We start from the raw sequence: 12581 nt of genomic DNA, 5'->3' as shown, positions 1-12581 counted from the left end.
TGAGAGAGAGAGAAGGAAAAGTGAAAGCAGGAAGTATCAACCACATTTCCAAGGAGTTTAACTGAGAAGGCAGGAAAGATGTAAGATGGTAGTTTCTGAAGGTTTTTTTTTTTAAATGGATAGGGATTTGAGAGAGAGGAAAAGAAACAGTTTAGGATGCAGTCTGCTGGAAAAAAAATGGGAGAGGATGGGATCAAGAGGAGATGGAGAATAGTTGGCCTTGGTAAGGAGAAGAGCACTTCAGTGTCTGAGACTGGAGGATGATTTCAAGAGATTTTGAGATCAAGAGAGGAAGAGTAAAGACAGCTCATAAAATAGCTTCAGTTTCTTCAGTACAGGAAGAGGCAGAAAGTCCTCAACTGAATGTGAAAATAAGTGGGAGTTGGGGAAGTGGTTTACCAGTGGTTTGATTAGGAAAAAGAAGGTTTAAAATAACTTCTGTGGAAAGTAAGAAGGAATTAATTAGGGAACAGTAATCAATTATTAAACATTTATTATATGCCTACTATGTCCCTGATAGAGATACACCTATGTGACTCAATAGATAAAGTGTTGGGCCTGAAGTCAGGAAGACCTGAATTCAAATTCATCTTCAGACACATATTAGCCGTGTGACATTGGGCAAGTCACTTAACCTTGATTTGCTTTAATCCACTGAAGAAGGAAATGGCAGACTGCTCCAGTATCTTTACCAAGAAAACCCTGTGGACAGTATTGTCAATGGGGTCACAAAGAGTTGGATGCTACTGAACAAGAAAATATGCCAGATGCAATGCTAAGCTCAGGGGGTACAGAAAGAGGCAGAAGACAGTCCTTGCCCTCAAGGAGCTCACAATCTAGTGAGAGAAACAATAATAAGCAAATATGTATAAACAAACCATATACAAGATAAATAGTTAACAGTTAATGGAGGGAGTAGTTGGGAAAAACTTCCTGTGCATTATGAAAATTTATTTGGGACTTAAATGGAGCTAACAAAACTAGGAGGCAGAAATAAGGAGGGAGGACATTCTGGGCATGGGGCATGGCCAGAGAAAATTCCCTGGAGCGGAGCAATGGAGGGTCTTGTTTGTGGAGCAGCCAGGAGGCCAGGGTCACCAAATTGAAGATCCAGTACATGGTGGGGAAGGCAACTGGAAGGGACTGTCTTGCTGTAGTAAGGACCCAGGTGAGGTTGGATAATATGAATTTGTAATATACCTGTCGGTATGGTTATGAGTTTTCCTCCAGCTGCACTCAGGAGAAGAGGAGGCAGGTAGTGGCAGTAATCCAAGGCTAATGCTGGCAAGAGTTGAATGGGGATAGGACAGGGAGCAAGAGATTGGAGAGCTGAGGACAGTGTTAGAGGTGAAACAGGTCACTCTGGGATTGGAATTAAGAGGGAGGAAAGTGAAGTCAGAGTGCAGGGGTAATGGCCTGAGGATTTAGTGAGAGAGAGAGTGTGGGGGGGGCGGGGGATAGTAGGTACTTATCGATTGCTTACATATTTATGTGCCCCAGGCTCTGAAAAGAGTGGTTTTTAAGTTGGCTATTCCTAGTTGGGAATGGAAACAAGTGTCTCCTCATTAGATTCTCCCAAAGAATTATGGTGCTGTTGTCATATTTACATTTTTGTGATTCCTAGTCATTGAATAGCAGTTTTTATTTAAAAAAGCTGATGCACAGGTTCTTTCTAAAACTGCATTTGAGAGCCACTGAAGTAAATACAGAGTGCTCTTTGTCCAGCTGTCTTGGCAGTGGTTTGCATGCTAATTGGAAAGTTTTACGCAGCTCGCAATAGCGTGCTCACAGAGGCTTCCCTCTTGACCACTGTAGCTTCTGCTGTAGCACCCCTCCACCACGCCATCAGCCACTGCTGTATTCCCATGTGAAGGAAGGACACGAGGGAAAAGCAAAGAGTTGACAAATGTTTGTGTTTCCTTGTACTCTTCTCTTATTCTTCCAGAGATTTAGCTTCAGATGGGACCCATCTATAGGGCATTGCTCCTTTTTCGTAATTCAATATTATAATAGTACCAGTACTAAAAACTCTTTTGGCTCCTATATAACTCGTTTGGATGGTTATTGTTGCCTGCTGCCTTGTGCTGTTCCTTGGCCGCAAAGTTTTTTTTTTCCTTGACTGTTATCAAATTAGTTTTCTACACCACTCTTCAGAGAGATTATTCCAAACTTTCCTCAAACTTTTCCCTGGACCACCAGTATTATACTTTCTATATATTGAGAAGTTGTGTGATATCCTATGTTTGTTATTTTTTAAGCCATTTGCAACCTAGCTTCAACTTATCTTTCTAGTATGATTACACATTACTCTCGTTCTCTCTCTCTCTCTCATATTTTCTTCACGTCCAACAAAATGGAGCATGTATATAAGCTTTTCAGCCGATGACCTTAACTCCACTGGAAAAACTTAGGCCATTTGTCATCACCTCCCCCTTCTCCCCAATTTTACACTTCAGTTCACCTTAGCATCTCTCCTCAGCCTCTCCTTCTTTGCCCCCTGTCTTAGAGGATAAAGTGACCCCTTCCTTGCCAACACCAGCCCTTCTTCTTGTGCTCTTGATCTCATCCTCTTCTGCCTCCTTAAGACCAGATTGTGAAATAATAGAGAGCCATTGGAGTTAATTGAATGGGGAGGGAGGGTAATATGGTCTGACCTGTGTTTTCAGAAGATCTGTTTGACAGCTGAGTGGTGGCTGGATTGGAGTAGGGAAGAGACTTGTGGCAGGCAGACCAATCATTAAGCCTTTGCACTCTCCAAGTATGAGCATTCCTGCCCCTGGGAGGTGGTAGCATTGGAGGACAGAAAGGGGTAGAAAAGACAAGAGCCGGGAGGGGATCAGAGTCAGAGATAACCCCGAGTGGCTGGGAGGACAGTGGTGCTCTTTACAGATATAGGGAAATCAGGAAGAGGAGAGGGTTTGGGGGAAATGTCACGAGTTCAGTTTTGAAGATGTTGGATTCAAGATGTCTGCAGGACTTCCAGTTTGAGACAGTTGAAGATACAAGTAGAGATGTAAAGAGAGAGGTTTGGGCTGGACAAATAACTTCTGTTCATCAACACAGACATGATAAATAAATCCATGGGAGCTGTGAGATCATCAAGTGATAAGAGAAAAAAGGGACCAGGACAGAGCATTAGGGAACCATCCGTGGCTAGCAAGCAAGAGCCTTGAATGGAGACTAAGAAGGAGTGGTTCAGCTGCCAAGAGGAAAACCAGAAGAGGAGAGAGTTTTGAGACATCAGGTTTTCCAAATAAAAAAGTAAAAAATCCCCAAGAATGGACCCCCATTTAAGTTGAATTTCTTCCATAGGATTTCAGGAAATGCCTTCTCCATTTATATCATGAGAAAAACATAAAGCCAACTTTGAAAACAGTCTTATTGTTGCTCTATGGAGAGGGTTCTTTATACCAATGTCAATAACTCTTAAGTTTTTATCAAGGAAAAGCTTCGTGTTAATTTTCCAAAATCTCTTTTCCAGTAAGTATTTAATCTACTCTCTGGATCAAGCATCTACCTTATGGTGGGGATAAAGGGGGTGGGGCACAGGCCCAGGCTGGTTTATTTTGGAGGGGAAACTGGGTTTATTCTGGTAGTTTAGAGAGCCAGAGACAGCTTGAGATTTGCATTTTTAGCACTAATTATTTTAACAAACTATCCAGTGTTTCATTGCTTTTCAGAACATCTCTTGATTTTTCCTATTTCCAATCAGACTTTTAAAAAAATACTTGTCATTGCTTGGACTTTTGAAACTTTCTGTTTACCTGATTAAGATTAGAGTATATTTTGTGTAATGTCTCTATGTGTTGACTCTGGTGTTTGGGCTATCTCTTAGGTTAAGGATACATAGAATATAGAGGTTTTGTTCCCAGAAGTAAATAGTTAAGAGATTGATCAACCAATGCAACAGCACACAGAACAAGTTTTTAATCAATGCATCCAACGTAGCCATTTTCCTTGTTGAGACAGTTTTCATTATAGGAAAAGGGCTATTTGTTTTACATTTATTAAGCTCCTACCATGTTCCAGGCACTGTGTCATGTGAACAGTGTCTTTGTATACCCAGCACAAGATGCATAATAAATGTTTGATAATTTGAATTGAACTAGGTGGTGCTGGGCCTGGAGTCAGGAAGACCTGAGTTCAAATCCATCCTTAGACACTTAGTGGCCATTTGAGCCTGGAGAAGGAAATGGAAAACCACTCCAGTGTCTTTGCCAAGAAAAGCCCAAATAGGGTCACAGCTGAAATGACTGAACGGTTTAACTTGAATTGAAATGCCATACATCCTCAATTAATGAAGTTAACCTGAATGCTGCATTTCCCATCTATGAACACAACTAGGGCATTAGTTTTATATGCTGTATTAACAAATTTCAAATATAATGGTTCAGTTAGAAGAATTTTTAATACAAAATGTTAGGATTCATCTATAACATAGTAATATAAAGAATATATTTCCTTTGTGCTTTCAAAAATAACATAAAGTTAGTCTTATTTGATGTGGATTTTTTAAAAATTTTTCTTTCAGGCCTATCATGGTCACCATCAAGCACTAGAAGTGTTGGTACAGTCTTTGTTAGATCTTGATGTGCGGAATAACAACGGAAGGACACCCTTAGACCTTGCAGCCTTTAAAGGCCACGTGGAATGTGTGGACGTGCTCATTAATCAGGGAGCCTCAATCTTAGTTAAAGATTACGTGGTAAAGAGGACGCCTATCCACGCTGCAGGTACAGCCGCACCGGTTCCCTGAGTAGCTGTCAGCATCATCTTTATTTTCATTGTATTTCGTGACCCTTTAAGAGTACTTGCATCACTGTGCTTTAATGTCTTGCCTGAGGATAGTTCTTACCTTTGTCAGAATCAGAGAATCCGGATTCAGTCCCAGAGCTAATGCTCACCTAACTGTGAGATGCCAAACACGTCACTTACCTTACTGGTCCTCAGTCTCTTCATCTGCAGAATTAGAGGTCGCGTCATCTCGCCTCTCAGTTCCCTTCCAGCTCCAGAGTTATGATCCTATAATAAGTTGTAAAGCCATGCAATGCATTTGTGACATCGATTTATCTGATGTAAATGCTGCTTCAAGTGTTTTAGTCTTTTAGATCTTTTAGCAGCCATCAAGATAGCAGTTGTTTCTACCAGATTTGCTAAGTCAGTCAAGACTTAATTATATTCAAGAAAATACATTAAGCTTTTAATGAAATTTTGTGAAAAGGCATTATTCTTTGTCAGCCTGCCTGCTCTGATTTCAGGTTTGAAAATTGTGGTCACCATAAGTCTATGGCAATACGTTATGTTTATTACTCACCTAAGCATTTAAATATAAGTAGTAGTATCTGGTCTATTCTTCAGTGCAAGGGTTGGCTCTTCCACTAATGATACATCTGAAAAACTGAAGGATTTCATCAGCAACACTTACACGACTGTTATAGTGGTTGGCCAGACAGGCGCCCTGACTGTGAGATCTTAGAATTCAGCCATTGTGAAGCTGTTCCTCCTGGCGTAGCCACGCTCTTTTGGATGTGTGGTGAAGATAGAATGAGATTTTCATATTTTACTCCATATCAATATTTGTGTACATGTCTCATTTTCTCTATTAGATTGCAGGCCCTTTGTGAACATCTGTTCTGTAGAAGTTGAGGTTGAACAATTTGAAGATAAGGGCTACAAAAATAATGTGAAAACATCCTTAAACCTAGCAGTGTGAAATACTCCTCACTGATTTCTAGGGAGTGAGAGCAGCTGACAGACTGTGGACCCTGAGCCAAAATTTGGGGCAAAGTAAAGCAGTAGCAAAAAGGCTTTGCTGATAGTTATTGGAGGAATGATTCCGTTGGATGTCCTGCGGAGTCCTTTGGAGCATCCACCTTACTAACAGCCACACAGCCAGTGTCGTCACCTTTAAATAGGAAAGGCAGTGGAGGGTAACTCATGTATATGTACACACACGCATGCCACGATGATACCTAGCACGGTAGAAGAGAAAACACATTGACCTGGGAATGGAGTGATTTGATTCTAGCCTAAGTCTGGCCACTGCCAAATTATTCTACCTTTCCAGGCCACTTTTAACTCTGTAAAGTAAGGGAGTTACATCCCAAGTACCTTCCAAGGTAAGCAGCTAAATGGCACAGTGGACAGAGCATTGGGCCTGGAGTCAGGAAGACCTGAGTTCAAATCCAGCCTCAGATGCTTACTGGCTGTGTGACCTTGGGCAAGTCATTTAATCTCTGCCTGCCTCAGTTTACTTACCTGTAAAATGGGGATAATAATAGCACCTACTTCCTGGGATTACTGTGAGTAGCAAATGGAATATTTGTACAGTACTTTGCAAACCTTAAAGTGGGCTATTATTTGTATTTCTGTGACTGTATACATGAGGGCTAAGACCTAAAGTTGGTAGGTGGTTGGCCTTCTCTCTCTCTCTCTCTCTCTCTCTCTCTCTCTCTCTCTCTCTCTCTGCCTCTCTCTCCCTCTCTCTCTCCCTCCCTCTCTCTCTCCCTCTTCTTCTCCTTCCCCCTCCCGGGTATTGTTTAGTTGTTCTATGAAGATAGAGCCATAGGATCATAGAATTCTAGATCTAGAAGTAGAAATGGTTAACTATTATTATCATTGTCATTACTTTAAAGGGACCTCCCTAAATAATGAATAAAGCTTTTTGTTAAGTATCTGCAAATAGCTTATTTCTTCAGTTATTCAAGGAATAAATGTGATTTGTATCTTATTAAATTCCAGATAACTTGCTTAAATTAAAATTTTAACCCTACCATTATTATTTATGATTATTTCCACTACTCACCTTATATTTTACTTTGCAGCAACAAATGGTCATTCAGAGTGTTTACGGTTATTAATAGGGAATGCAGAGCCACAGAATGCAGTGGACATTCAAGATGGAAATGGACAGTAAGTTTTAACAAATACTGTTTCATTTTTTTCTTTCTTGGATATGAATTCCCATGTATTTTATGTTTTTGGCCATATATACTTCAAACTGCATAAATGAATATGTTAAAATTGACATTGTAGTGCTCTTAAGATACAGATATAAAATAGTCTCTAATATCTACATTTAGAAAAATTAAAAGGTACTATTATGGTTCATTATTATTCGTACAGTAGAAGAAGGGATGCTAAGTAGTATCATTAAATCTTTTGTGCACCATACTGTCTTTCTCATATTACTCAGGACTCCCCTGATGCTGTCTGTTCTGAATGGACACACGGACTGTGTTTATTCACTACTGAATAAAGGAGCAAATGTAGATGCCAAAGATAAGTGGGGAAGAACAGCATTACATAGAGGGGTAAGAAAAAATGTTTTTCTTTGTAACATAGAAGTAGATTGAATTTTGTTGCATTTCATCTTCTTCATTAAATTTTACCATCAGGTAACCCTGAATAATTCAGCCATGTGTTGGAAAGAGTTATCAGGTCATGGTGTACAGTTTCATTAGCTACATTAATTAATTTTAGATAGAAAATGCCTAGTGACTGAAAACATAGAGCTTAAAGTCATCTGGCCCAGTGCCTTTATTTTATATATGAAGAAACTAAGGTCCACAGGGATGATTTATGATGGTGCCACAGTGATAATTAGTCCATTTTTCTCCCACCATCTTATTCCTTCACCTGTATCTTTCTTTTCCCTTCTGAATTTTCCCTTTTTGAAATTTCATTGATTTCACACATTGGTTTCCCATTTTTTAATAATATGCCAGATTAGTTAGGTGCATGTCTTAATAAAAATATCTGAACTAAATATGAGATTTACTTTAATTATGATTTTATAACAAACATTTGGAACAATAGTGATAATACTTTGAAAATGTTTCATTGTAGGATGGGTTAGGGATGATAGTGTGGCCCTGTGGTTTGGGGCCATTTATATTCTAACTCTTGTATAGTTGTGCCAATATGCAAATTATTTCTCTTCTAGGCAGTTACAGGCCATGAGGAATGTGTGGATGCATTGCTTCAACATGGTGCCAAGTGTTTACTGCGGGACAGTCGGGGTCGGACCCCCATCCACTTGTCAGCAGCCTGTGGTCACATTGGTGTTCTTGGAGCACTGTTACAGGCCGCAGCATCTGCAGATGCCATTCCTGCCACAGCAGACAATCATGGCTATACGTCGCTTCATTGGGCCTGCTACAATGGTAAAGGATTCTTTTATAATGTGAAGAACAGGTTTCATTCAATCTTCATAGGAGTGGGCAGCCCACAGGCATTATATTACACAGAGCCCACAAATTCAGTTTGACATTGCTGCTTCTTCAGTCTCTCTGCCTTTGTGCTGGCCATTTCCCATGCCTCAAAGGCTCTCCCTCCTCACTTCAGTCTCTCAGAATCCCTGGTTTCATTCATTTCTCAGAAGTGTCACCTCCTGTGGAAGCCCTTTCTTGGTCTCCTCAACTGCTGCTGCCTTCCCCTCCAGTGGTACATTGGCTGATTTATGTGTGTCTCTAATAAACCACTTGTATTCGTGCCATGTTGTGTCTCCTAGAATATCAACTCCTCAGGGAGAGGGACTGTTTTGGTTGAGCACCATGTCTGGCATCTATGCTTTTTGCTAAGTTAAGCACCTACTTCTGTTGCTGTGCTGATTACTAGAGTTCAAAAGAAAAGACAAAACAGTCTGTCCTCAAGAAACTTAGATTTTACCAGGGTGATCAAACCTACATAGAGATAAATAATTTATTGTGTGAAAAATGCTGTGGAAAAAAGCCATTTTAAAAACTTAACATTGAGTATAATAGATTAGTCATTTTTATAGGGTATTGCAAAATTATTTTTTTCTCAATGTATCTTATATAATACATTTGAATATTTTGGGTATGTTCTTACTGTACTACAAATAGACTTCTCTCAAAGAACAATAACTGTAAAGCAAGAAAAACTTTAAAGAAAGGTTATCCCAGTAAGCACATTTTTACATTAACTCTGTGATATTGTTAAAGGGTTATTTTTAGCTATTAAGGGAACTTCACATAAAGTTATTCTTTTACATTATACTCACATTAGCTCATTCTCAAAAATAATGCTTTTTTTTTTTTTTTTTTTTGAAGAAAAGAAGGTTTTAACAAAAGGTACTTTTTGGAATGAGTGTTAATAAAACTAAGTTAAAAAGAATGAGAAGTGTCCAGATTTATTTTATAAAAGATTGTCAGAAGAATCGTAAAGGCTTGAATTAGTCTATGGCTGTGATCATCCTTTCTGGAAAATACTGTAATATATCATGCATAGTGTATGTGTTACTGTGTTAAGGTTTGTCTTCGTGACTTAAAGCAGAAAAACAAGATTTTTATTTTGGGTTACAATATACTTTTTGACATTGGTGTCAGGCAGTTATAAGATGATGGAATTTATACAAAGTTGCATTATTTCACATTATTCCTTTGTTTTTGTTGACAGTCATTAAATTTATAATAATTATTTTAGAAAAGAATCTTAAAATTTGGAAATTTCTTTCACATTCATTCAACTAAAGATTTCTAGAAAATTGACAGCTTAGCTTTGCTGTTCTTAAACTCTTTTCCTCCCTACCCCATCTCTCTATATTCAAGACTTATTACCCCAAAAAATCTCTTTAAAAGCTTTAACTACTTTTAAAATTCTTGAGATTTTCCATTTCTGTGACCCAGGTTACAATCCCATGTTCCTTGGCCTTATCTCTTTGTTTCAGCTTCCTAAACTATACAAATAAGAATGATAAAATTTTCTTCTTCTATCTTAGCACAGATATTTGTGGAGTATTTATAGACTTCTTAGTTTTACGTAACAAAAAAAAAAGAAGAAGAAGAAAATTTATTAGCAAATCTATAAATGCTTTGAATTCCCAAGGATCACTACATAAATCCAATTTATTACTGTTCCTTTCAGTCCCTTACTCACACTCCTAACTTCAAGGTTCAAGACCATAGCCATACTTAACAACTTTGGCAGTTGACCCAGGTCAGTGGCTAGCTAAGGCAAGCAGCACAACATGTGCTCAAATCAGCTTTGTAATTATGAAATATGAAATACGGAAATTATACAAGGAAATAGGATATTCATTTGTTGGATCAACAAATTACTATCGTGCCTTAGCGTTAGAATCTTAGGCTTATGAAGAACCTTTGTACTGCAGCATGTGATTTCCTCAAGCCCAGAATGCTATGGAACCTCCTAAATGAACTCCATAATGCTTAAGGGCTGGGCTAACTATGCAGAGAAGAACCAAGGGGTCATCTAGCTCTGTCCAGGAGATGTGGAGCTGGTCGTCCTTTCTGCCCCACCAGAGAATCTTCAGCAAAGTTCCTGCACACATAGCATAGGAGAGATGTGGGTATGGGGATTAAAGGATTGCAGTCTTTCAGTGAAGGGAAAGCATTGCTACTTGAGCCAGGGCAAAAGATAGATTGGTTCTTCTAAAAAGGGGAAAGCTGTAGGGAGGAGTAAGGTGTATATTTTGTTGGACAGAAAATGGGAAGGAACTCTATTGCCGGTGTTCTCATCTCTACGGCTCTTCTTAGTCTCTTTCTACTGTACTGTAGGGATGTGTGTCTTCTTCTATCTTCCAAACTTCCCATTTTGCATCAAAGCCCTGGTCACCCCAGTTCTGGCTCTGTGTACTACTTATCAGGTTTTTTTTCATTGTTAAAATTTGACTATCAAATTAATTTTGATTTCTAGGGTCAAGATTTTTGTTTCGCCTATAAATAAAACTTAATGGAAAGAGATGATAGGTGCACTCAGCTTCTGTAGGGAATTCTTTTTGGACTCAGTGCTGAACATCCTCCACAACTGGTGACAACCGCTTTCTTAAAGCCTATATATCTTCCTGTTTTATACCTTCCTTGAGATCACCAATCGGTTATAGAAAAAGCTTTCTGTTTATTATGGCTTTCAAATATATCTTCTATGACTTTGGTATATGCATGGGAGATAACTTTGGTGGCTTTCAGGCTATGTTTTGCACAGTGGGATCTTATAGTCTCTACATCTTTCAGTCAACTGTGTGACTGCAAAGATGTGGTCTATCAAATTTCATATGTTAATAAAAGCTCACCTATTTCTTTCTCAAACCTTCACACAAGTTTGTTTTGTTTTGTTAATTGCAGTTCCAGTTCATTGACCTGTTCTTTTTCTCTCTTTTGATAAAAATGTTTAGAAAGGTAAATAATTTTCCTAAGCACTAGTTTGGCTGATCACAAATATTTTGGAATGTTGTCTTATCATTGTTATTGTCTTTGAAATTACCTGATCCATTAGTTCTTTAAGATTAAGTTGTTTAATGACCAATTAATTTTTAATCCTTTGTTCACTGGTTTTTATTGAGTAAAATGTTATTGCACTGTGATCACTTTTTTCTCCATTTATGTGGTTCCTGTGCCCCAATATATGGCCAGTTTTTATAAAGCTGCCATGCACAGCTGAGAAATATGTATACTCTTCTGTTTCCATTCAGTAATTGACAGAAATCTATCATATTAACCTATTCTAAAATTTTATTCAAGTCCCTAACTCCTTCCTTGTTGGGATTTTTTTTTGAGAGTAAGAAAAACATGTGCATTACTAGATTTTTCTAGGTGTAAAAGGGATACATTGAGGTCTGCAACTATTATAGTTTTACTGTCTTATTTCTCTCTATAACACTTAGCTTTTGCAGAGAAGAGGGTAGTGAGAAAGAAGGTGCTGAGAACCAGTGCTTAATCATTCAGCTTCCACTTCCATCTGTCTACTCTTCCCCTCACCCAAATTCCAATCGAAGTTTATTATCCTTTCTTTCCCTTTACTAGTAATTTGCTTTTCTTCTTATTTCAAAAAATCAAATTAGTGAATAATTTACCAGTTTATTCAATGGATATTTTATTTCAGTTTTGTTCTTTACTTTGATTTTCATAAGTTCTATTTTGATATTTAAGGGAAAAAAAAAACATTGGTTTTCTAGGTTTTTTTTTTAGGTCTATGTCCAGTTCATTGATCTGTTCATTTTCCCTTTTGGTAATGAAGGCAATTGATTTACATCAGTTAATTTTTTTAGGAAATGATGATAGTCTTTGTCAACCTCTATTCTCTTGTCTTTTTCCTTTTTTAGTGTCAACAACTTGTTTAAATAAAAATCAGATTGAGGTTGCTTCAGTAGCTTGCCGTATCACTTGCCTCATTTCTTTCCTTCTAGTTGGATATTGATTTTGTTCTTTGCTCTATTAAGTCAATAATCTGACTCTCCACAAACAATTAATTTGCAAATAATTTGTAAACCAGTAACCAGTAATTTCTTCTCTATTAAAATGTATCCAGTACAATTTTTTTTGTTAGATTATTTGGTATACTCTATTTCCACCACTACTTGACTTTTTTTCAATGAAAGTATTCATCATATATAAGCATGCTGCTTATGTGTAGTCTCTTTTGGACCCTCTTGTTCCTCATTTATGAATAGTTTTTCAACATCTTTTGCTATTCTCCCTTTTGCCCACCTTTTCATTGAATTCATGAAATATTAAAGCATATTTTGATTGGTGATTTTATTTGAGTTCTTTGAAGTTCTTCACCTCTTCATCTTTATGAAATTGATTTTGATATGTCAG

General features: G+C 37.9%; 1 protein-coding gene across 4 annotated transcripts in view; it reads left to right on the top strand.

Moving 5' to 3' along the window:
- Window positions 1-12581, top strand: part of ANKRD28 (ankyrin repeat domain 28) — a 200390-nt gene that overhangs the window by 170709 nt on the left and 17100 nt on the right. For all 4 annotated transcript variants that reach the window (XM_027872244.1, XM_027872242.1, XM_027872241.1 and 1 more), the window contains 4 exons: window positions 4532-4733; window positions 6825-6912; window positions 7196-7313; window positions 7946-8165. In XM_027872244.1, coding sequence (XP_027728045.1) covers window positions 4532-4733; window positions 6825-6912; window positions 7196-7313; window positions 7946-8165 — 628 coding nt within the window. The remainder of the gene's footprint in view (window positions 1-4531; window positions 4734-6824; window positions 6913-7195; window positions 7314-7945; window positions 8166-12581) is intronic.

Source organism: Vombatus ursinus, unplaced genomic scaffold (genome assembly GCF_900497805.2).
Source record: "Vombatus ursinus unplaced genomic scaffold, bare-nosed wombat genome assembly UNPS02014799.1, whole genome shotgun sequence".
Lineage (NCBI taxonomy): Eukaryota > Metazoa > Chordata > Mammalia > Diprotodontia > Vombatidae > Vombatus > Vombatus ursinus.
The sequence above is the reverse complement of the archived record's forward strand: the minus strand, read 5'-3'. Positions and strand labels throughout refer to the sequence as shown.